Source organism: Ictidomys tridecemlineatus, chromosome 4 (genome assembly GCF_052094955.1).
Source record: "Ictidomys tridecemlineatus isolate mIctTri1 chromosome 4, mIctTri1.hap1, whole genome shotgun sequence".
Taxonomy (NCBI): domain Eukaryota; kingdom Metazoa; phylum Chordata; class Mammalia; order Rodentia; family Sciuridae; genus Ictidomys; species Ictidomys tridecemlineatus.
The window spans coordinates 49,901,388-49,928,065 of NC_135480.1; the positions used below are offsets into that span (position 1 = coordinate 49,901,388).

General features: G+C 40.3%; 1 protein-coding gene across 1 annotated transcript in view; it reads right to left on the reverse strand.

The window, feature by feature from the left end:
- The window catches only part of Mical2 (microtubule associated monooxygenase, calponin and LIM domain containing 2), a 220,611-nt gene that overhangs the window by 27,309 nt on the left and 166,624 nt on the right, over nucleotides 1-26,678 (reverse strand). Inside the window, exons 29-31 of the mRNA XM_078046477.1 lie at nucleotides 22,435-22,589; nucleotides 19,912-21,235; nucleotides 3,432-3,550 (exon numbers count right to left, since the gene is read on the reverse strand). Of these exons, the coding sequence (XP_077902603.1) occupies nucleotides 3,432-3,550; nucleotides 19,912-21,235; nucleotides 22,435-22,589 (1,598 nt within the window). The remainder of the gene's footprint in view (nucleotides 1-3,431; nucleotides 3,551-19,911; nucleotides 21,236-22,434; nucleotides 22,590-26,678) is intronic.

Below are 26,678 nucleotides of genomic sequence, written 5' to 3' on the forward strand. Positions count from 1 at the left end.
ACACCCAGTATAGTTAAGATAAATGTTCAAATTGGGCTAGTTTTACTGTGAGTCTACCTTCTCTGAACAAACACATCAACTTTGTACATATTAGAGTGAGGATTAGAGCATGCTAGACATTACTTTTTAATACTGGAAGAAACAAATATGGAACTTATTTTTTATATTTTAATTGACATGTAGTGACTGACTATACATATTTATGGGGTCTAGTGAGATACTTTAATGCATTTATAAAATGTGCAATGACCATATCAGGGGAACTGGCATATCTATTACCTCAGAAAACAAATAGGGAATTTAAAAATTGCTGCATCTAGCTTCATATCTGGGCACTCGAAGACTGTGATGATTATTTTCTCCTTCAATGATTGTCAATCCATAAGTGGGGAATTTAAAGACCTGCTGCCAGGGCAATCTGGGTCCAAACCAGAGGTCAGAGATTATACTTTGAAAGCACTTATGCTTCAGGGCCTTGTGGTTCTCTCTGTCACCTCCTGTGGCTACAGATGGCGAAACCATCACGAGCATCCAGTTTGAAGTCTTCGGAAGCTTTGCCCATTATCAGTGGAAGCATTCATTTTTAAAAATGAGATTTGATTTTCTTGAATTCTCCTTAGGACCTAAGTCCTGAAGCTATTCATGCTTGGAAAAATTTTTGGCTCTCAGAACCCATTTTTTTTCTCATATTACATCATCTTTGTTTCTTTGGGAATCCCTCCAGATGAGTATCCATCAGCCTGAAGAGGGGTCTCAGGCCTTTTGCATGGGGAACCCTTCATTTGGTAGCTAGGATCTTTGAGGAGAGGCTGGTGCAGGGAGAGAGGTGGTAGGGATCAACAAGCTGCTATCCAGAGAAGACCAACTCAACCTGTATGGAGAATCAATGCATTGACTTAACAAGTATCTCTGGAGTGGCCATCCTACTGACCAACATGATAAATCCTAACAGGTATTGAGTGCTACATGCCATACTGAACTTATTACTTCACATGTATATCTCATTTATTCCTCAGATTGTATTTATTCTGTAAATGTAGAAATAAAAAATCAGAGCGGTTAAATAATTTGCCCAAACTGAACAATTAGTAATGGGGAGAGGTAGGAGTTAAGCCTAGACAGGCTGAATCCAATATCTTCATTTCCATCCAGTCTACATTGCCTTTCCTCTTGCCATATACTGTTGGGGCACATCAAGGACCCCTGATCTATGGTGGATCTTATAGAAATTAAGTGCCAACATTTCCCTTTAAAGGGAGACCCTTTAATCTAACTCCTGGTCAACGGCAGGGCAGTGGGGATGGGGGTGTGGCCTTAGTGCTTCCCAGCAGCAAAACATCAAGCCCTGACTGCTTTATCGAGAGTCACCAAACAGAACCTGGGAGAGGAAATAGTTAGTGATTATCTCTTACTAAAAAGATGTTGAGCCAGGCTCAGTGGCGCATGCCTGTAATCTCAGCGGCTCGGGAGTCTGAGGCAGGAGGATTGCGAGTTCAAAGCCAGCCTCAGCAACTTAGCAAGGCACTAAGCAACTGGGTGAGACCCTGTCTCTAAATAAAATACAAAATTGGGATGGGGATGTGGCTCAGTGGTTAAGCACTCCTGGGTTCAATTCCTGGTATCAAAAAAAAAAAAAGATGTTGATGTAGAAAGGAAGTCTGCTTTAATAACAAGCATTCAGATGACTTTATTATATGCCAGTCTCAGTTCATATATTCTCAATAGAGTGACAATGCAGAGCGGCGAGGGGAGAGGCTGAGGGCTGGGGAAGGAAAGAGACAGTAGGGGAAAAGGAAGAAAACTGGCCGAACCACATGGTTTCCTGTCTGTCTCCGATCCAGGTGTGGGTTTGGGCGGAAAGGCAAAGGTGGGGCAGGTCGGAGCAAAAGGAAGAGGCAGAGGGGACATATCTGTACAGTTTCCTGTACAGAGGGGTCATTTGAGCTGCCTGGGCTTTATACCACCTGGCTGGGGACACACCAACCCAGGACAGAAGAAATGAGGAAACTAGAAGACAAACACTTCCCCTTGTTCCTTCAGTGTGAGTGAGTCCTTATGAGTAAGGGATCCTGCTGCCAGTTTCCCTTCCAGTAAGAGCAGGATGCCTCAGAAGCCAGGCAAAGCAGGCATGCTTTTGCCACCCGGCCAGCATAAGTGACAACTAGCTCTGTGCTGGGCCAGCAGGAGGACAAGGATCTATTTGTGAGGCTGGCCCTTAAAAACATCATCTTGCTACTTCCATGTGTTTTGGCCACTCCAATCTTTTATTCTCCTTGAGTGTGGAAGGCGTCAAAGCTGGGATTTCTGTCTCATTTGAACACAGAATTAACTTAGGGTCCCTCAAGGGGATCAGGAGCAGAAAGGAGACTCCAGAATCACAACACACAATCCATTGTGTTGAGCATTAAGCTAATCAGAGAAGCCGCACGTTTAAAAATGAGAAATCCATACACACTCTCTCTCCATCTCCCCGCCCCACCCCCCGCTCTCTCTTTCTCTCTTGTCCCAGCCCCCTTCTGACTGTTCCAAGCTAAACCATGGGGAATTGGAACCCCCGAGTGACTTGAGGTGATGCCAAAGCTCCCAATGCCAGATATGGAAAAGTTGAGTCTCAGTAAATAAATTTGGGTCTCTCCCTCCCTCCCCAACACTGCTCCAAAAAAATAAACACCACCAGAGCAGTGAACTGCTTCTCTGTCCACCCGGGAAACATTTTAGGTCCAGATATTTATCACCCCTCCCTGGTCCCAGTGGAAAGGCTCCAGCCCCAGTGGATAAAGAAAGCACCAGTGGACTTTGGTTTTGGATGCTTGTCCCTGAGTCTGTGACAGACAGAAACATCTACAGCCACACGGATGTGTTCTTTCTCTATGGGCACGAGAGTTGTTTAAAGTATTCTCTAGAAGTATTAATGATCCCTAAATGAAGAAGATTGCTGCCTCCCCCGCAGGCACATGGCTAGCCCCTTCTGTTGTAGGATCCTCAGAGTGTCCGTGTCTAGATGCATTTCATAGTTCTGATTAGAATAAACATCACATTTTCCATGCAATCTGCCTCTAGTGCTTCTTAAATGAAGTTGTGCTTCCCTCAGGGAAATATGCATCTGCTTGGTGTAATTTTTTCAATGGTTTGCTTGTTGGACCACATATTAAACCAGCTTTTAAGAGCTGCAGTTACCAAATGGTTTCAAGTAAATATGCCTCTTTTTTTTCCCTTTCCCAATTAGAGTCCCTGAGAAAGTTTTTTTTTTTTTTTTTTTTTTTTTTTTTTTTAATGGAGGTAATTTTGGGGGTATTCCAAGTAAAAAGAAGGGCTGCTTCGGAGGCCAAGCACCATGGTCCTCCTAATGGATTCACTGCTGCTAAGAGCCCACACTGAGTCTGAAACCTGAGGCTGACCAACACCTTGTTTGGTTTTCCAAATGAAGTTACCTTTGACCTCCAGGAAAAAGGGGAATCGAATTCTTCATCTGCTGAAGAGGAGGAGGTGGCCGAGGAAGATGGAGAGGCAGCCTCTGTCACCTGGGCTCCAACAGGGATGTGCTTGGAGCCTGAAATGGGAAGAGAAGAACTTACTGAACTGTTAGCTTCTTCTTCTTTTTTTTTTTTTTTTTTTTTTTGCTCTGTGCACCAAAGCTGCCTCTTCCTCCTTGCACTTCCCCATGTCCTCCCTCCCTGCCTTCCCCGAGCTGCACCTGCCAGGAGCTTGAGGAAGCAGTACCTAAGGGCAACTGAAAATTTGGCCCTCTACGTTAATTACATTTCTGGATCCCTGCCAAGAGCTTTGCAGCTCTCTTCTCATATTAAAAAAAAAAAAAAAAAAAAGCCAAGAAAACCAAAAAGCAAGGTATTATGCAGAAATCAATTAATTCCTTAAACACCATTTATATGGTATGCTGCTTACAATGCATTCAGAGATGAGATCTATTATTAAAATGCATGTCTGAAGTTAGCTGAGTTACCTAAACACTTGTGTAAGGTTCTTTCTACAGAGTAATTGAATGCAAAAAAGTCGGAGCCAGCTCTTAAACAAATCGCCCTTCTGCGGCTCACAGCATCTGGCACCCATTTTTACTACATGACATCTGCTCAGTGTAAAAGAGCTGGCGTCAGAATGTCTGGTCACAGAAAAAAAAAATCCCAAATGTAATCAGAAGCACAAGGACTCTAAGCCTAAGGTTTTATCACATAGTCTCATGCAACATAAATATTTCATTAATTATAGCTAAACAAATGCCACTTTTATTTTCCCAACTTGCAGATATTATCACATCATCGAAGTGATGATTCAGATGCCAGGAAAGGCAGTTCAAGATAGGGATGGCTCAACAACACAGGGCCCACGGACAGCCTAAGCCACGGGGCCATGCCAGCCTCCACACAAGAGGTTGGCAGCCACCATGTGCCAGTGTTAACCAGAATCTCTTTGTGACCCTGCTGGGCACCAGGTGTGATAAGGGCTTCCAGGTGCGACAGGAAGCTTTCATTCTTCTCAGCAAGAACATCTGCCCCTACGTATCAACCTGGGACCCAGGCATTAAAATTTGGATTAACCTGCTTTGGACACCAAACATCAGAGTCGGCTAGTACTCCACGATGGGAAACTTCTCTTCACTCTGCTAATGGCAGCTTGTGTTTGAACACCCTTATGTATGGGTGGGCAGAAAGGAGGAAAAGCAATTCCAAGCCAGTTAACATTCTCTCCAGCTTGCCTTCTCCTCCCCATAATTTTCAACTATTCACCCTAGTGGAAGAGGCCAAGTTTTACAAAATAAGGGTAATTTTAATCTCCAGGAGCACATTTACATATGCTGTTATTCAGAGCAAAATAATGCAAAACATGTATATAATAACACAGCCTCTCTGGGGAGGGAGTTCACTGTTTTCCACTTTAATTTGCCAGATGGGAAAGCTCAGGTAAAGATAGAATCAGAGAGCAGCATGATACGAAGGAGGCATTGTTATCGGTGAGCAGAGATTGTTTCCCAGTTCCAGCCACTAAATTACCATGGAGTAATTCAGTCACTGGGCATTTAGTTCTTAGCGTGTGAACTTGAGGAACTAACTTAACTTCCTTGAGTTTCTCAGGATCCTGATTTCTAACTTGCAGGATTGTTGTGGAAGAGTAAAATTAATCAATGCAAAGTGCCCTAACACAGTGCCTGGTACTGACTGGAGGTGCTTAAGTTAATGTAGTCAGTATCATGAGCAGCAGCAGCTGCCCCTTCATCATCACTGATCCAAATTAACAATACTTCGGTATTTGCAAAACTGCCTAATTAATCGTCATTTATGGGAAGAGCATAAATTTAAAGTTGGAACTTTTTCTAACTTGCAAAAAATAAATATTTCCACTAAATTCCATTTTGAAACGGAGGCAAAAATACTTCCAAATAAAATGCATTTCTTAAACTCTAGCAAGAAAGAAGCTATAGAGTTGTCTACAAGTCTCCCTCTTCACCCCCTCCATCCATTGTAGAAGGAGGCATTCAGGAGTTCACTTATCATTTGCAGAGTTTTAAAATCTTTGCAGCATTGTTCCACTCTGGCTGTGTTAGAGTAAGCGACTCTGGAATTGATTTCTCACCACAAAGCACTAGAAATCAGGACAAAATACATGAAGCATCTGTTTCCAAAAATTGGACAACAAGTAGTGCAGAATTATGTTAAAGGCAAGGACAGATGCAAATGAGGAAAGCCCTGCTATCACAGCAGCTTTCTGCCTAAAGGTCCTTTCCAAATTACAGTGCAGATAGGAAGAGCCTAAACTCATAGACTTAATGAGTTGAAAAGACAGAAATCAGAGTCTGGACAGATTGAGGCAGCTGGAATGTACAGGACAGAGCACTAGAAAGAGAGAGACAAGAGAAAAAAAAAAAGACTTCAGCAATAAGCACAGATGTCCCTTTGCATGGATTGCTTAATAGTGAACTATAGATGCATAGAGAGAAACTGCATGAGTTTGGGCAAATAACTGCTAGAACTTTGTAGGCTAAACAGTCTCTGGAGCTTTTATAGGAGAAACATGTTCAAGTTCTAACTAGCCAAGGTTGCACAGATCTTTGAGACATTTAGAGACCACAGAAGTCACAATTATTAATAGAAATAAATTAGCCTAAAGTAAATGTTATTGTAGACTCACTTGAGTAAATCTTAAAAACAAGTCTTGGAGGGAAAAAAGTGATCTGCAAGTTACTTTACTGCCCACCACACATTCTTTACTCCCTATTTAATATTCTTTAACTAAAAAAAAAAAAATCTAGACACTCTACAAAGCAATATTCATAATGTTTAGCAGCTGGTAAATAATTACTAGGTATGTAAAAAAGCAGGGTAAGTCAGATAAGAGAAAAATCAATCAATAAAAGCAGACCCAGAAATGACAGGTCTGCTGGAATCAGAAACTATTATGATAAAATAGCTATTAGGAAAGTGCTCAAGAATTAAAAACATAATTCTACCCCCCCCCCAAAAGCTAATAAATCAATTTATTAAAATTGTAGGATACAAAATTTACATATGAAAATCTATGAATATTTAAAATATATTAACATCAAACTATCTGAAAAAGGAATTGTAGAAGCAGAGAGTAGAATGGTGAACACATACTAGGAGATAGGGAATAGAAGATATTGGTCAAAGGATTTAAATTTTCAGTTAAACTGAATAATTTTAAGAGAACTATCATCCAAATCAGTGATAATAGTTAATAATAATGTTTTATATTCCTGAAAATTGCTAAAAGAATAGATTTAAAGTATTCTCACAAAATATTATAAGCATGTGAGATAATTCATACATTAATTAGTTCTATCAAGTCATTCCATAATGTGTGCATTGTAAAGCATCATGCTATACTGGACAAATCTATACAATTTTTGCCCATTCTTATTAAAAAATTATTTTTATTAAAATAATCAGTTAAGCTGGGCATGGTGGCACATGCCTGTAATCCCAGTGGCTCAGGAGGCTGAGGCTGGAGGATTTCCAGTTCAAAGCCAGCCTCAGAAAGAGTGAGGCGCTAAGCAACTCAGTGAGAACATGTCTCTAAATAAATGCAAAATAATTATTTTGCATTTATTTAGAGACATGTGGCTCAGTGGTTGATTACCCCTGAATTCAATCCCCAATACCACCCTCCCCCAAAATTATAATAATCAACTAATTAATTTTTTAAAAGAATTTAAATGTAGCAAATGAATTCAATGAGAACAGAAGTTGAATGTATAAAAAAGAACCAAACAGAACCTTTAAAATGAAAAATACAAAACTGAAATGAAAATTTCACTGGATCATTTTCACAGAAGATTAAGCATTGCAAAGAAAAAAAATCAGTGGAATTAACAACAGCAACAAAAACTATTCAAAATGAAGCACAAGGGAGAAAATTAACAAAATGAACTAAAAAGATGACCAAGAACTTCAGTGACAAAATCGAGTAGTCTAAAATACATGTTTACAATGCCAGGAAATGGGAGAAATGGGAACCAAAAAGATAGTTGATGCAATATTGTTGAAAACCATCCAAACTCAATGAAAATTATGAATCTACAGTTCCAAGAAGCTCAATAAACCACAATCAGGATAAACAGAAAGAAAATCACAGTAAGGTTCATGATAATAAAATTACTGAAAATCAGAGACAGAGAAATTCTTAAGAGCACACAAAGAAAAATGATACATTGCACACAGAGAAACAAGGATAAGGATGTTCACAAACATCCCATCAGGACCTAAACAGGTTGAAAGACAATACAACAATGTCATTAAAGAGCTGAAAGAAGAGGGCGGGGGTGCAGAACCTATCAATGAAGGCAAAGTTAAGGGTTTCAAAAAATCTTATTTTGTTTTTGAAGACAAAAGCTGGGATTTGTTGTTAGCAGATATGCATATAAAATGTGGAAAAATTCTAGATGTTATATGAACTGAATAATTCCAGAAATAGTAATCATAAAAGTTTTTTCTCTTTCTCTCTCTCTCTCTTTTTTTTTTTTTTTTTTTTACTATTTCAGGTAACTTAGATGGAAAATAGATAATAAGAAAGAAAGGAAGAAAAAAGAAAGAAAGAAGCTCCTTTTTAAACATGTATTGAAGCAAAATGTAATACAAAAATAATAAAAATGGGACTGGGGTCACAGCTCAGTGGTAGAGTGCTTGCCTTGCATATGGAGAGCACTGAGTTCAATCCTTAGCACCACATAAAAATAAAATAAAGGTATTGTGTCTATCTACAACTAAAAAATATTAAAAAACAACAAAAATGTTGAAAGAAAAACTATACAGTTGACGTATACTATACCTGCAGTGGCATAGTATTATTTTAGGTAGGCTATGATAAATCAGTAATTTAAATTATAAACCATAAACTACCTACTATAAATACACATATACCTCCCTTAAGCATATATAGACATAACTAATAAGCCAGTATCAGAAGCAAAATAATATGTTAGAAATCTCGATTGAACCAAAAGAAGGAAAGGAAAGGAAATAAAATTAGATGACACAAATAAGAACAAATAGCAAAATAGTAGATTGAAAATCAACTATATTAGATATTCCCTAAATGTAGATGGTCTAAGCTTTATTATTTTAAAAGTAGAGATTATCAGATTAGATTTTAATAAAGCAAGAACTTATTATGTGCTACTTACAGTAAATCTTTCTTAAATATAAGGAGAAGCTAAAAGACAAAAGATAGAAAAACTGTAGTATGAAAACACTAATCATAACAAAGCGCATGTGGTTATATCAAAGTAGTTTTAAGACAAGAAATAAGAACAGAAATAATATTCCATAATAAAAATGTAAATATATCAAAAAGATAAGATATTAAATGTGGATGCACTAAATTACAGAGCTTCAGAATATATGAAGCAAAACTTGATTGTACTGAAAGGATAAATATATAATTCCAAAATTAAGTTGGGAGTATTAACTCTCCTCTCAGTAATTGATAGCGTAAGTAACATTAGAGTACATGGCTTGGGAGCACTACTGAACAACTTAACCTACTTCATATTGTGGAACACTACACCAAACAGCAGCAGATTCTTTACAAATGTACATGAGACATTCCCTAAGACAGACCTATGTTGAGCTATCACACCATCTCGATGAAGGAAATTGAAATCACGAAAAATTCTCTCGACCACAAAGGAATTAAATTAGAAATTAGATCACCCATGAATCCACCAATTTAATATATGAGAAATTCTTGCTGGACTGCAATTACATACTTCCTAAGAGCATCATCCGGCCTATACCAGACTTACCATGGCCTACCACAGAGGTCAAGGGAGATTAATGGAACACTGAAAATCAAACACACGTCTGTATCAACATCGCCACCCTAACCTAACTAGAATGAGGGTGGGGATTTTAAAAAGTAAAACACAGAAACAAAAAAGAAGGAACAGAGAGAAAAGGAGTGAAGACAACAGTTGATAAGATTTATTGTAAAATTTGGAAAATGGAGAGAGGATAGATATGGGTTGAGCAAAGTGGAAGTAGGGGTGCTTACAGAGTAGAATTGCCATGAGTGGGCCATATCCCAGAACAACACAGGAACAGACACTTCAGCACTAAGGAATCAACAAATTAAGTGTGAGAATGAGGTATCATACTGAATATAGAGAAGAAACACAAAACCAAACCAAACAAAAAGTTAGAAATCAATAATTAACAGATACCTGGGAAAATCCCTAAGTATTTTTAAATTAGAGAACACTTTTAAAATTAACTCATAGATCAAAGAAAAAAATCACAAGGAAAATTAAGAGCAATTTGAAGTAAACAAAAATATCAAAATTTGTAGGGTGCAGCTAAAGATGTGCTTAGAGGGAAATGTATGACTTTAAATATTTGTATTAAAAGAAAAGAAAGGCTGAAATTCAATGACAAACTTATGTTATAAGTGGCTCTGGAGGCTGAGTCAGGAGGATTGTGAGTTGAAAGCCAACCTCAGCATTGGCAAGACACTTAGCAACTCAGGAAGACCCTGTCTCTAAATAAAATACAAAAATAAGGCTGGTGATGTGGCTCAGTGGTTGAGTGCCCCTGAGTTCAATCCTCAGTACCAAAAAAAAAAAAAAAAAAAAAAAAAGTTGGAAAATATGACAATGTTCCCTAAAAACCTAGTGAAAGGTCTTTAGGTAAACATAGCATGCCCTTGAAGGGAGATAGCAGGACCCCAGTCCCTTCCTCAACTCTTTTGTTCCCTGGTCTCATGATGAGCAGTTATCTCCCTGAACCGTCACCATGATATGCTGCTGTGCTGTAGGGCCAAAAGCAATGAGATCAGTCAATCATGGACTGAAACCTTAAAAACTTGAGCCAAAATAAACCTTGTCTCTTTGTAACTTGATTATCTCAGGTATTTTTTTACAGTAATGGAAGGCTGACTAACACAAGAATATTATTTACAAATATAGAAATAATAACTGGAAGAGACAGCTGAAATAATTAAAAGCGAGTACCTGTAGAGGATGGTTGGGCCAGTGAGGAGAATGAGAGCAGGATCTCAGGTTTCATTATAAATCATTAGTAATATTTGATTTTTAATATTATTTAATATTTGACTTTGATAATTTGAAAATTTTAGAGCACGATAATTTGTTATAACAGGTATACTGCCCAAATTTGTAAAAGAAAATATTAATAATGAGCATGCATACAAACCCCCCATTTGTTCTCACCCCTGAAATAACCACACTGTTGTACCAGCACTTGTTTTTGCATACATTTCTCTGTATCTATTCAAATAAAAATTCACATAGAAAATACACACCTTACGTTCAAAGGAGGACAGATGATTATAAAACTGGCTTTCCATATAAACAATGGAATGATAGTATTAAATAATGAAAGATTCTAACTTCCCCCCCAAAAAAGATACTAACTTCCAAGTTGTAATCTTTATTCTGAAGAAATATCCTTTAGAAATAAAGGCAAAAGTTCAGAGAAATGAAACCTAAGAGTATTTCTCTTCACACTAAAAGAAATCCTAAAAGGGGTCTTTTGGGTGGCAGGGCTGGGTACTGGGGATTTACAAACAGGGTCTCACTGAGTTGCTTAGTGCCTCACCATTGCTGAGGCTGGCTTTGAACTTGAGATCCTCCTGCCTAAGCCTTCCAATCCACTGGGATTACAGGCATGCATCACTGCACCCAGCTAAAAGGGGTTATTTTAAGAAAAAAAAATTCACTGTGTGTGTGTGTGTGTGTGTGTGTGTGTGTGAGAGAGAGAGAGAGAGAGAGAGAGAGAGAGAGAGAGAGAGAGAGAGAGAGATCTCCTTCCCAAAGAGAAAATAGGAACACTGATTGTTTAAAATTTAATTATAATCTCCATGGCCTTAAAATAGGTATAAAATTAAAAAATGTGACAGCAACATCATAAAAGTTGGAAGAAGATAAATGGAGTTTAAAGTTTTCTAAAGTTCTTAGGCTATTCAGGAACAGATAAGAAAATTAATTTAACATAGATTCATTTTAGTCATCAATTAACATTATAACCTCTAGGTAACCACCAAAATATTAACGAACAAACTATGCATAATTATATGTACTATATATTATGATTACCATAACTATTAAATAAAAAAAGAAACTGCATTTAAAAATGCAAAGAAAAGCAAAAGAAGCAAGAAAATATGAGATCAAACTAATGAAAACCAAATAGTAAGCTGAGATTTAAATCCACATATATCATAATTATGTTAACTGCAAGTGGACTAAATAACCAAATAAAAGGCAAAGACTATCAAATCAGATTTTAAAAAACTTAAACTACATGCTGCTTATAAGAAAGGCATTTTCAGAACAAAGTAAGTTTACAATGAGAGAAAAAGATATCATGTAAAAAAAAAAACTACAAGAAAGCTAGCATAGGTACATTAAAAATCAGACAAAGATATCAAGGCCGAAAAATATTGCAAAAATAAGAGATGATGATCCCAGTGTCAATGTAAAAGTACACTAAAGCAGTAAAATATAGATGCAGCTAATAGAATAGCCTCAAAATATATAAAGCAAAAATCTATTGAACTAAAACTAGAAAATAATCAAAACCTCAATCATTTTCAGATATTTTAAACATAGCTCTCTGATCAGGTGATAGAAAAATCAGACCCAAATATCAGTAAGGATATACAAGATAGGAGCAAACACTACCATAAATTTGACCTAATTTCTAAGTATAGAGAACATTACATCCAAAAAGTAGAGAATATACATTTTTTTCCCAAGCACATGCAGAACATTTACCTAGTTGACTTGATAAGCCAAGTCATAAAGCAAGTATCAACAAATCTCAAAAGATTAATCCATATGTAGTATGTATTATGACAATTGTGAAATTAAGCTAGAAATCATAAAATGATGTAGAAATTAAACAATATTATTTCACTAAAATTGATGATAAAAGCAAGTCATAATAAAACAACTCTGATTCAGATAAAGCAGTGATTAAAGGAAAATTCAGGGCTTTTAAGAAGGCATACATCATGTAGACAAAAATTTGAGACTGAATGCTCTAAGATCCATCTCAAGAAGCTAAAAAGAGCCATGAATTGAACTCAAGTACATAAAAGTAAGAAAACAATTAACAGAATTAATTGTGAAAGATAAACTAATAATGCTCCTCTAAGTGTCTTGTCCAGTAGAAATACAAGCCGTGTATGTAATTTATGCATTAAAAATGTAAAAAGAAATAGATGAACATAATTTTACCCCAAATTTCAAAAATATTAACATTTCAATTTTCAATTTATGCAAAAACTATGAATAAGTTATTTTACATTACTTCTTTCATACTAAATCTTCAAGAGTCGATGAATATTTTACATATCTATAGCATATCGAAGTTCAGGTGCTAAGTTTTTAATGGCTAATATGAAATACAATCCTATCAAAACTAAAGGCATATTTAACAGAAAAGCATTATACACCACTTCCATTTTTTAAAAAATTCATTAAAATTAAAAAACTTAAAAATACACTTCCTCACTCACTCTAGCCATGTCTCAATTGTGAAATAGGGATTGTTATATTCATTTAGTACATTTCTAGAAGGTGATGTAGAACATTAACATGACCTTGGAGTAGGGAAAGATTTCATAAACAAAAATGCAAAAATTAATAATAAAGGAAGATACTATAAATTTCACTTTATTAAAGTAGGTACTTCCAGTTTATCAAAAAATACATTTAGCGGCTGGGATTGTAGCTTAATGGCAGAGTGCTTGCCTAGCAAATGTGAGGCACTGGGTTTGATCCTCAACACAACATAAAAAAGTGAATCAAAAAATGAGAGAAGATATTTGCAATACAGATATCTGACAAAGGACTGATTAACCAGAATCAACACAGATTATGAATCAATAAAGAAAAGATTGACAACACAATAAGAATATGAGCCAAAGATTTAAAGACTTCATACAAGAGAATACTTAAATAAACCTATGAAAAATAGGCAACACCATTATCAGGTAAGTGCAAATCAAAGTAATGAGATGCTACCACACACCTACAAATACAGCAATATCAACAGAAAAACAAAACAAAACTGAGATTACTAAGTATGTGGAGCGAGGGGAGGTCTCCTGTCTGCTGGAGGGCCTACAGATTGTAACAACCACTTGGAGAAACTGACTATACTGCATCAATTAAATCAACTCTTCCACCTACTCCATGATCTAGCAATTCCACTGCTAGGTGGATGCTCACAAAGATTCTCTCCTTGGCTGAACTCTGACCAGGATTCTCTGAACCCTCTTCTCCGTTGGTCTTCAATCTCAGCCTATAAAATGTTACAGACTCTCAACACAAATGATCATTCACATCCTACTCCCCCAACCACATACATATTAAAATACTTATATACTAATGTAGTTTCTGACAGCTCAAGATCACACCCTTAGGGATGACCCTTAGAGTACCCGAGAAAGCTCAGTTGCCAAAAGACTTTCCTGTTTATTTTAGCCAACACCCAATGATATCCCCTGCCCTGTTCTTAGACTACTTACTAAAAAGCGTTCCTAAATGTAAATCCTTTCTCTGTCCCTCTGAGATGTCTATGTGTCTCCTTCAACTCAAGAGCATCTTTCTCAAGGACATGAAAGCCATTCCCTTAAAGTATAATCACCACAAAGGATAGGGTCACTGTCTCCCAGTCTCTGTTGGAAGACAGATTCTTTAACTGCCAGTTAATAGACACAGCTAGCTTAGTCTGTCTTTATACAGATTAGCCCTTGTAAATTTTTACTTCCTTGACTCTACTGAGCTCCTTCCACCCTACCTCATTCTCCCTGCAAGGCACCCCATTGACTTCTATAGCAATCAAAGTTGATTTCATATCATACTGGAACTTCTTCCTATTGCAATAGTATATTACTGATTAAAATTTGTCCTTACTACTTTAGTGTCTAGCTTAATTTATCTTTGGCAATATCTAACAGAAATGAGCACATGCATGCACCAAAGGTATGTATAAGCTTGCTTGAATCAGCATCATTCATAATAAAAACAACTGAAAACAGCCTCAATGCCCAGAAACAGAATGCACAAATAAATTGTGAAATATTCATACAATGGGATGAAATACAGAAACTAAAAAGAATAAACCAATTCTGCACATAACAACATGGGTAAATCCACCACCCCCATAATGTTCAATGAAGATAGCCAGGCACAAAAGAGTACATACTTGTCTGGCTTCCTACTGCACAATTACCTAGCTTTACAATTACCTAGTTTTTATTATTTAAGACTTAGTAGGTCAGATGTCCAGGCCTGACTCCACCAATATTCTGCCCAGAGTCTTACAAGGCTGACATCAAGGTGTCAGCTAGACTGCAGTTCTCATCTGTAGCTCAATGTCCTCTTTCAAGCTCATTCAGTCTATTGTCAAAATTCAGTTCCTATTGGTTGTGGGCACATGGTCCTTTTTCTCTGTGGCTGTCAATCTTAACTCCTAAAGGCCATCTGTTCATGGCCTTCTCACAACGTGACAGTTTACCTTCTTCTAGGCCAGCAAAATCATGTCTCTTAGGCTTAGAATCCAGTCTCTGACCTTGGAAAGTCCTTGTTAAGGGATTGCCTGATTAAGTTAGCCCTGACCAGGATGATCTCCCTTTTGATTAACTCCAAGTTGATTGTTTTGGGACTTAATTATGTCCTTAAAAATCCCCTAACCTAATCACAGGATGGACTGAAATGTTCCCACCATACTCTAGGGGACAAGATTATGCATAATTCTTCCTACTACAATATCAAGTTATTTTATTTTTTAAAGTGAAAAAACAAAAATGCTGCAAAAATAATCTAAGCTGATAGGAGTCAGGTGGCAATCCCTTTGTTGGGTGGGGTATATAGAGGGAGGAAAGAATGAGGAGGCATCTGTGTTCTGCAAATGTTCTGTAGTTTAACCTCAGAGACAAAAACACAGTGGTGCACTTTGTAAAAACTCATCAGTTGTAGACATAATATTTAAGGACTTTACAGATGTTATACTGCAATAAGTTTATATAAACATAAAAAGGTTTTCAGGAGGCTTTCTTTAATTATACAAAAGAATGATAGCTAGCATTAAAATTGTGTAAGATGAGCATTGGTAACTACTTGAAATTAGTTTATGCCCCTAAGCCATTTAAATATCCTGATAAATTTACATGTATCTTTAATTTACTTAGAACGTTTTCTTGTAAAAATATAAAAAAAATCAAACTTTAATCTGACTCTTCCTCCTTTGCACAGAATTTGTGTGCTCACAAGATAAATATAGAGACAGCAGTGTCACTGTATGCATTTGCTGAAATGGGCAAGAAATAAAAGACTGATGGGCCTAATTTAGTAGGATTGATAAAATCTTTATATCCTTAGCATATAGTCTTGAAACACCTTTAAGAAACACAAGGCTCTTGTAAGAGAGAGGCCCACGCACTATTTGCAGAGCTGGCCAGCCCAGATCTAATTCCCTTCTCTACACTCCCATTCTGTTCTAAGCCAAGGAAATCACACTATTTCACATTGAATATACATGAACACATCTTTCCATGAAAATCAGGAAAATACATTACCCAACTTATTGTAATAAATACATATAGAAGTCACATAAAATTCCATAAAATTCAATGTTTTATTTAAGAATAAAACATTACTAAACAGACTTGGAAAGTATATTAAATTAAGAACTTAAGATAAAATGGTTCACCAATGCAAGGATAGTTCAATAGCCATAAATCTATTATATAATTTATAATATCAAACTAAGGAGAAAAAAAATCATGCAAACATCTTAAAAGGTGCTGAAAAGACATTTGATAAAATTTACCATTTATGTATGACTGAAAATACTTTTATTAGAATAGGAAGGTTATGTCCATAAAAGGATAAGATATATCTCAGTCAACCCAGAAGCCAGTATCATGTTTAAATGGGAAAACACTAGCAGCATTCTCATTGAGTTTAGAAATGTAATAAGATTATCATTGGCAAAATTGTTTGGTTTGTTTTTTGGTGCTGGGGATTGAACCCAGGGCCTTGTGCATGTGAGGCAAGCACTCTACCAACTGAGCTATGTCCCCAGCTTAAGATTATCATTATTAATATTTTTATTTAATATTGTTCTGGAGATTCTGTAACAAAAGAAACTAGGGGCACAAAATAAGAGACACATAATTTAAAAGCAGGAGGTAAAATGGTTATTTGCTTATGTTGAGTGTAGATATAGAAATAACCTAGAGAAATCTTGACACAAGAAAAGAGAATGTAGTAAGATGAATGAGTACGAAATTACTATACAGAAATCAATAATTTTTACATACACAAGAAGTAGGAATATAAATTGGAAAGATATTCTTTACAGTAATAGCAAGAACAAAAGTACCTAATAGTAAACTTAATAAATATGCAAGATTTATTTGATATAAAGATTAAAATGTTCCTGAGGGTCATGAAAAAGAATGAACATATGAAAAGACAATTCATATCATAAGTTTGTGATTTCTTCTTAAAGTAAGTAGTTTATGAATTCAGCTCAATCATATAAAAGCACTCACAGATTGTTTTTCTGATACATAGACAAGCTGAAGTTAAATTCATAGAGACTATCAGACAAGCATGAAAAGTCAGGACACTGTAGAAAAAGATCAGAATACTCTCCCTACTAATAGAAAATATGTAAAAAAAAATTTAAGCACACACACAAATAAATAAAGTGAGATAATGAGATAATTAAAATAGTAGGGTATTGATACATGACAGACAACTCAATGGAATATAGTAGGATGAAAATAAAAACAAGTGTGGGAATCCAATATTTGATAAATAGTTGCTGAGGCTGGTCTCAAACCTGCAATCTTCTTGCCTTATATAAGAGAGGAAAATATGGGTTATTCACTAAATTATTTAGGATAAGTAGGGAGATATCTAAAAAAAATAAGGTTGGAACCATAATTAAAATTTTATAGTAGTATAATTTCTTGATGTAAATATTTAAATGCAAAAATATAAAAAAGATCAAACAAAAAGACTCAATGAAACTGTAAGAGAATTCTATAAACTTTAAAGAAGCTCTTTCTTCTTCCATAAAATAAAAAGTTATAATCACTATATAAAAATAAAAATTGAATGCAACAAAACCCACCATAAACACTGGGTGTGGTGGTGCATGCCTGTAATCCCAGCAGCTAGGGAGGAGGATGGGGAGTTCAAAGCCAGATTCAGCAACAGCAAGATGCTAAGCAACTCAGTGAGACCCTGAGTAAATAAAATACAAAATAGGGATGGGGATGTGGCTCAGTGGTTGAGTGCCCCTGAATTTAATTTGTGGCAACCCCCCCCCCAAAAAAAAACCCATAAAGAAATTTAAACACAAACAAGAACTTGGAAAAAACATATTTGTAACAACATAAGAAATGTTCTTTCCTTTTAAATAGAGTTTCTACCTGTCATTAAGAAAATACTAACAAACCAACAAAAAACTGGACAAAGGACAGAACCAACAGTACAAGGAAAAGAAACATGAACGTCTCTTTAACATATGAAAAGAGGCTCAATTACTTCATTGAAATTTCAACTTTTCTGAGTTTATTGGATTGGGAAAGGTTAATATTAGGAAGGCGGGGAACACATTGGTTACTCCACCTTGGCTGTTGGGAATGTGATCTGAACACCAGGATGGGGGACAACCGGGCAATCAATACGAAAGTTCCCAATTTACACATCCTTTTCTCAGGCATTTCCACTTCTAGGAATTTATTATCCTACAGATAAATTCACGCATATGCCAAATGGATTAAGTTCTCAGTTAATCAATGTAGCACTGCTGGTGATAACAAGATGTGAAATAACAAATCTTGCATCCTTGGGGACTGGCTGCATAAATTAAGGTACCCTGGAATACAGGGCAGCAATAAAACAAAGGAGAAAGTTCCTTCCCCCCAGCCCTCAATACTGAGGATTGACTCCAGGGTAACTATCACCGAACTATATCCCCAGACACTGAACTACATCTCCAGACCTTTTTATTTATTTATTTTTCATTTTCAGACAAGGTCTCAGTTGCCAAGGCTGGCCTCAAACCAGCAGTCATCTTGCCTCAGCTTCCTGATTACAGGTGTAATCAGGAAGAGAAAGTTCTTTATATACTAATGTAGAATGATCTCCAAGATAAAATTAAAGTACAAAAAGAAAAAAGAAATGTGTGTGCAGCATGCTACCATGCTACTACTTGTGTAAGAAAAAGAAAGCACATGTAAATTTTCTCTTAATGCATAAACTCTGCCTGGAAGAATGGCCAAGAAACTGATAATAATATCTATCATCAAGATAGAGTCTGGCTGCCTTACCGACAAGGACGGGAGGGAGGACTTTCACCTTGTGCCTTTTGTACCCTTTGATTTTAAACCATATGAATATATTATTTTGTGACACATGAACTTTTGATAGATGATGTAAAGGACAGAGTGATACTCTAACCTGGTCTATGCTTATCCCAAACTTGGCTTCAAATAAAGCCTCTGTTAATATTATAGATATTTGATTGGGAAACAAAAGAAGATAAGTAATTTTGTTTTTACTTGAAAACTAAAGTTCCAAAATAAAAATTATGTAAGAAAATAAAAAGTGAAAAAAAAGAATAAAGAAAAACAGTCACTTGACAATAGAAATAGTAAGATCACCATTTGTTTCAAGCAATCAACCAACAACTAAATTGTTGCTAAGGGAATATACTAAGTCTTTGGCAATACAGAAGTGATGAGATGATAAATATAGCTTTTTATTAGATATTTCCATGTTGTTTGATTACTGTCCTTGATATATTAATTTATAATTTTAAAAAATCAGATTTAAACATAAAAAGTGTACCTTTCCATTGGTAACCAAATATATAGAAAAGTGTTTAACCTAGTAATTCAAAAGAAAGAAAAAGCTCTATACATAAAAATTCATTCAACACCATACATGAAATATAAATATATTCACCTATAATTTATATATTCATGTATACCTATAAACAAAAGAAAATAATTCATTAAATGATAAGGTATCCACAAAACATTCTAGTCTATTAAATTACATTTATGTAAATCAGACGGTAATGGGCATAATATCTATGGCATGATGCTAATTTTTAAAAAGTTATATTTTATGTTCAACTTAGTAAAAAACAGTCAATGAGCAAGAAAGGGATGGAATTCTAATTAACTCAACACTTTCAATGTCCTAATTTCAAAATTTTAATTTTTTCAAAAATTTCAACTTCAAGTTTCTCTATTTTTGTGTTTGAGAAGCCAATTTAGAATTTGATTTGAGAAACAAATCAGAGTGACGATGCCTGTTTGCTAACCCAAGCAAGGATAACTAACCAACCATCAGGAACTGTGGACTTCTACACGGAAAGAGCCACTTACTTGCATCTCCTCCTGGAGAAGGAAGACGGGCCACCTGTTCCAGGGAGGTGCTTCTGAAAGGCTGTGCCAGCTTCTCCAGGGAGAGGACATTGTCCCTGCGCAGCACCTTCCCATCAGGGCTGCTAAAGAGGTCCCTGATGTCCTTCCTCTGTTTAGATTCTTGAAGGAAACTTTCAAAAGATTTGTCTTTGAATTTGAGGGAGGAAAAAAGTGAGGCTCCTTTCTTTGGAACCCTAGCAGCATCTGGTAAGGTCTCTTGCAAACTCACTTTCTCCAGGAGTATGGGGACATCTTCCATCTTGCTGCAGGGTGGGGACGCTAGTGCAGGAAATCTCTTAGATGGCCGATTGGGCAAACTGTGGGCGCGGAGGGCAGGGTCCGAAGGGCTAAGCCTCGAGAACTGAGCAGCCTGGGAACCCAGGGACAAGAAAGCAGAGGCCCTGCTTGCCACATGTGTCCCACTGGACTGCTGGTCCCCCTCCTTGTTGGAACTGGTTTTCCGAAGGCTGAATGAGCGAGTACAGGTGTGTGGCTGATCTGTGGGCAAAGTTTTGGATTCTGACTTGGCCCAGGCCTTCTTTCCACCTTCGGAGTTGGGAAAGAAGTTTCCCAGGGACTTTCGGAGGGCATTGGCTATGAGCCGCAGGGGCGACTTAGGTGGGGCACCTTGCTCTGCTGGAGTCCGTACAGCTGGGGCCCGTGTCTCCTCCTGGGCCTCTCTTTGGGCTGGCAGCGTCTGTTTCCATGCCCGAGGGAGGGTCAAGGGGTGGACTGGCTTCAGCACACGGCCTGGTCTACCACCCCCAGGACTGTCCTGGGAAAGTGGTTCCTCAGCCCTGAGGTGCACACTCTCAGGAATGGAGTCATTCCAATCCAGCAGCATGGTCTTCTGTTCCTGAGTGAGGACTAACTTCTTCAAGCCCGACTTCCTCTCCTCTGCCAGCTCTGACCTGCCCTCCTGCTGCCTCCTGGGTCTGATACTCTCCTCTCTTGGTTCGTTTCCATCCACGAGAGATTGCTCTTGATGTGTGAGGCACCTGTCCTTCTGCCCAATGGGGTATGGGTCTTTGTGGAGGCTCTTGGTACCTCCAAGAGGGGCCTCTGCTTCCTCACAGTCCTCAGAAGCCATCTCCACAGGGCTTGTGACACTGTCTCCTCCGGGGCTCACCAGGCAGTATTCTGCCCGCTCCAGCACGGCACCATGAGGCAGATAGAGGGGAGTTTCCATGGGTGTTCCTTGGGCTCTGGCTCGTCTCAGAAAGATTGGGGTAGATGGACTGGAGGGACCTCTGGAGGCCTGTGAATGGGGACTGTAAGCTGCCACCTAGAGGGGATGGGCAGAAATGGCAGTTAGCTAATAATTTACAGCATTCGTTTATATGGAGGAGGCAAATCCCAACCCACACTCTACTTCCTTCTTTTCTCCAGATCTCAGATACCAAAGTCAAAAGTGGTTTTGCCTCAGAGGATTTCACGGGGCTGCTCTTTGTTCTAAGAGGGTTCTTGGAACCTGTTGAGATCTACCTGGAGGCCCTAAATCCACACCGATTAAAGGTCATTCTGGGTCCTAGATTGGGTGGGTAGGAAGCCAGAAGGGAAGACCAACGTGTGTCTGCTGCCCTTGATGAGCTTCTGGGCCAGTGAGCACAGGGATGGTTGGCCCCCAAGGATGGCCAGGCTCATGGCAGAAGGCAAGATCCCCAATGGCTTGCCCAAGCATGGTCCTACCGAATGGCCTCCTTTACACAGGTATGTTTCTCTAACAATCACAAGACCAAGATTTCTTTGTTGGAGGCTTTTGAGGTGAGAAAGTGACAGTTACCTTTCTGCTGTGGTGGCGAAAGTGTGACCTTTAGGATTTTCCAATGACCCTTCTAAATTTCACACCTTGTACCACTGAGAAAAGTAGCCACTTCCAGCATGGGGGAACTTGGCCCTTGGCAAAGGGAGAATCTAAGTAGACTCTGCAACGAGTGGCTGTGCCCTGCAGGTCAGAGAACTGGGGCCTTCACAAGAGCATTCATTATTTCTGTCTTGTGCACTTGACTCCCCAGAACCTACAACAGGGCTGGCAGGCACAGAGGCTTGACAATTGCCTATGGAAAGAAAGAGTCCAGCCATGCTTGTCAAAAATGACATTTCCTATACAAGAAAGATGTTGCTTCCAAGGTCCTTGGATGCTAGCAAAGGTTCCCTCTGTGTCTGTTCCTTCAGTTGTGAGCTCCTTAATACCCACTGTGAGTTCCCCAAGGGCAGAGCACCTGTCCCAGCATCTCTGCATCCCATGGTACAATACTTGGTACAAAGTACAAAGTCTGTGTCCTGGGAGTGGACGAGCTTTCATGAAAGGCACTTGTGGAGAAGGACTGGAGTGGACCCTTGTCAAGTTTCTCTCTGGCCCTGGCCTTGCACTAGGGGGCACTTAAGAGCACACAGCATCCAGAGTCAAGAGTGGAAGGTGGGAGGAGCTCACCTTCCTAGGCCTGTGCGGGGGGGGGGGGGGGGGCCCTCGGCTGTACTCACCTGAGATGGGGAGGAGTCATCTGGGGTATGCCCAGGGACACTGGCTGAAGAAGAAGAAGATGGTGGGGAAGATGAAGGAGAAGACCAGGAAGAAAGAGGAAGAGGAGAAGGCTCCTTTGGAGATGACGGGGTTCTTTTGTTCACTGGCAGCAAATCTACCGAGGAAAGAACATTCTCTGTTACAGAGCTGTTGTGAAAGAGCTTGCAAAAAGACAAGGCTTGCAGGGAGGCTCCTGTTCTACAGGCAGAGCCAAGAAGAGGAAAGGTTGGAGACTGACTCAGAGGTTCCTGGTGGCCACATCTTGGGAATTGGAGGAATGGGACCCAGAAAGGCAGAGGAGCCCTGGGGGGCAAAGGGAACCCCAAGATGAAAAGTTAAAGGACCACCGTGTTTCAAACTCCTGAGGTTGTTCCCGAGGCAGGTGACCCAGACTTTTCAGAGTGCTGATTGGAAATAGACATCTACCCTTAAGTTTCCCTAAAGCTCTGATGGTTAAGAGCTGGGGCTACATTAAGTCATTCATCAATAAACCATCTGAGGTTTCTGCCCACGAGGTGCTGAAGCATTAGCCGTGGCACACACAGGGTAGACGTTCACGACTAATGAAATGGCTCTTCCTCTCACGAGCACCCAAGGGGCTCTCCGACAGGTGGCCAGGCTGCGCCATCAAGGGAACACAAGGGAGGGAGTTTACAGCCATATCAGATCATCTGAAGCACACAGAGTGAGATCTCTGCCAAGCTTCTGTTGGTCAGGCAACAAACAGGAAAGCAGTGTATCTGCTCAGAGATGCGTGAGAAAGGAGCATGGCTGGGCCCAGGGAGGAGCTTAATTCCCACTGTGGACAGCTGACATCATCTGGTCTCAGGAGAGCAGATTGTGACAGTTGTGGCCTACAAGTTCTTGCACGCTCACATGTGCTTCTCTCCCCCGCTTCCCCCTTGAGGATAGTAGTCTTAAATCTGAAATCTCAAGTATTTTATCTCCGTATTGAACTATTTCAGACAAGCTGCACTCAAATCGTTTCTGAATGCCACGCAGTCTGCCGATGTGCCCCTCAGTACTGGGATCTTACACACCCAGCTCTCCCATGAACCGAGGGAGCACATATGGGTGTCCCCCAGACACCCTCCAGGACTGCTGCCTACTGGTCACCCCCGTGTCTCGCTGCCTGCTTATGGCTGCTCAGATGACCCATTGAGATTTCCCTCTGAGGTGTCCAGGCTTTGGATTTTAGCTCCCTTCTTAGCTCAATACAAGGCCCAGTTTCCTCAAAGCTCTGGATGAGAAGCTCCTCCTCAGGGACCCACACATACCTAACCATCCCCAAGAGTTCCAGCCAGTCCCATTGTTACAGCGGAAGTGGCCACGGGGCTGGACGTTCAGTGTTCTGCCCTTCTTTCTCACACACGAACGCAAGCATGTCAGATGGCGTATCCCAGATTTGGGTTCTGAAAAGATGGCTACCCCACACACATGGTTGACAAGCCCCCAAAGGGGAGGCTTCCAAAAAGCTTCCAAGGGAACAGGTAACCCCAGGGGAGAGAGCTGATGTGAGGGTGGGCAAGAAGGAGCTGTTGGGAGACAGGCCACGGGCTGCCAGGAGCTGGTGCAGGGGAGACGGCTGGCCTGCCTCCCTTCACCGGCACCCCCACCTCAGCCCACAACGAGACGGTTCGAGCCTAAAAAGGCAAAAGTCGTGAGTCAGTTGTTGCCTTGCTTCCTGTCCTCAGCTTGCCAAATTCCTGCCAAATTCCTTCTCCCCCTCTCCCTCGCCCCCTCATTCTCCTCTCCCTGCCATCTTCTGAATCCAACTCCTTAATTTGTTTCAAAAGTTGTCTTGGCTCCACACGCTGCCTTTTTGTTCCTCCATGGAGTCTCAGGGGACGTTATGACACACAGTCAGGGACACCTGGGGACATGAGCCCAGCGGAAAAGCCTTGGGGTTCACAAGGTCGTGACCTGGAAGCTGCTCCCCCCTCCTTTCTCTAATTCCCAGCCCACCTGGCCAGTGGGGTCTCTCTCCATTCATGGTCCTCACACCCTGTCTTAGAGACAGAGCATGGGGAGGGCTTGAGGAGTTGGGGAGCAGGGCTCCCGAGTAGGCCAAGCCCTGGTCCCTGGGCTGCCATTCAAGCCACAGCCTGGGAGGGACACGGTCTGGGAAGGGGCAAGTGGAGCCAGAGCCAAGCTGAGTGACGATGGGAAATGTCACCTGCTGGAGGCTGGTTGTGCCTTGGAGTTCACTCAGAACATGGTCAAGAGGAGTCTGGGACCTCACCCCTTCACACTCATAGCAGCTGCTGGACACTGAGCAGGTTACCAGACCCTCAGCTTCCTCAGGTCTAGCACTGCTTCAGGGGATGGTTGAGGGAATAAATGGGACACAAAAAAGTGCCCAGCAGTACAGGACACAAATGCTTCATGTTAGCTACATATGAGTTCCATCCCCGTCCCCTCCTCTCATGCCTCAGACGGTGTCTAGTAAAGACATGGCTGAAGCCCTGGCCCGTTCCAGAGGGAGCCATGCACCCATCCCAGCCACGATTTCTCCACTCTTCACGTTTCCTCATTTGCCAATTCAGACCCTCCTCTCTGGTTCTTTCCTGGAATCTTGGCTTCTTTGTCCTCTGCAAGATTCTTGGTCCTGGGTGCTACTGCCCCTTAGGGTTCCTTTGTGCAAAAGGAGTCGTTGAGCAAGCCAGAGCCTGAATCACAGCTTCTGACATCCAAAGCCACGTTACCTCCTCTTGAGCCCTCTGACCAGAGTGACCTTTTGTTCTGAATCCTAGAGGACATTCTGGCATGATGCTCTTCTGGGGAGACTGTCCTATGTTCCTTTCCTACTACCAAAAAGATGGCTCTAGTGGCTTTCAGCTTGGGATTTTTTTTGTGAGGACTGAGATTTCAGGGTGCAGCTTCCGAGAATTTGGAGGCTATGAATGCCTCAAATTCCTCTCAAAGTCTGGGAGCGCCCTCTAGGGGCTGCAGCCCGAAAACCTGAAGCCCTGTGCTTTGCACTGAGTCTCACCAGCTCCATGGTTCATTCATTCATTCAGCAGGGCTGAGGGCATGGCTCAGTGGTGGGGTGCTTATCTAGCATGTGCAAGGCCCTGGATTCTATCCCCAGAGTCTTTCACATGCAAAAAAAATCCATTCACTGAGAAAACAAGGAACAGGTACCTCCTCTGGGTCAGACCATATAATATATATTCGCCCACCTCATAATTCCAACTCAAGTGCTTCCCTCAAACCAGCTTTTCTGTACATGAAAACCAGCACTTGATACTCTTCAGTTACTGAAGACCGAGTCTCCAGGTCCATGCCAGGCACCTCGCTGCTGTGTATCAGTCCTTTCTCTGTCCTGTGCCTCCTCCAGCACCTTGACACTGTTGTGAGTGCCTCCAGGAGTCCCCTGGCTCTCACCCAGGCTGGGAACTCCCTGAGGGCACAACTGAGCCCCTCTTAGTGGTGGCACTCAGAAGCATTGGAATGGACTCTACACCCATGAAGACCTGCCCAAGAGAGGGATCCCAGTGCCCTGCGAGGGGTTGGGGCCAGGAATGAGAGGAGGACATGTGGAAGGCTTTAATTCCCTCCACCCTCTTGCTCTCACTGCCTTGGGCACTGTCAGTAATTCAAGCATCATTTTAGATTGTCCCCAGATGAAGCAGCTTGCACAAATGTGTAGTCCTGGTCTAGCTCCAAAGGTGGCCCCTGTCCCAGCCTGACCCAGTGAGGGCTGGTGGGTCTTGGGGTTGCTGGAGAGTGACTCACTGGCTAGGAGTCAGTATTGACTCAGAAGGAAGGAGCTAGGGCTTCCTTCCAAGTACGATGCTTCATAACCCTGCCAGACCCAAGGCCTTCCTGCACCTCCTCTCCTGGGCGAGCCTGGAGAGGGAATGTGGTACAGGGGGAGAGGAAGGCAGCAATGGAATGGATGAGTCCCAGCCTCTTGCTGAGGGCCTCTGAAGGGAGTTCCTGCTTTGTCCCTGCTGTGGCTGGGATTGTGGGCCAGCTTGGGATGCAACTGTGTGTGTGGCCACTGCGCCCCCTGCTGGGGTCCCTCGCCTTCATCCAACTCTGCTCTTCTCTGGGACCAAGATGCACAGAAAAAGGAGTAGGACTGTGTGTGTGTGTGTGTGTGTGTGTGTGTGTGTGTTGCTTCCTTTCTTGCTCTGCCCACAATTGCCTGGAGTCAAAATGCTGACAACTCCCATGCACAGAATCAAATCATATAACA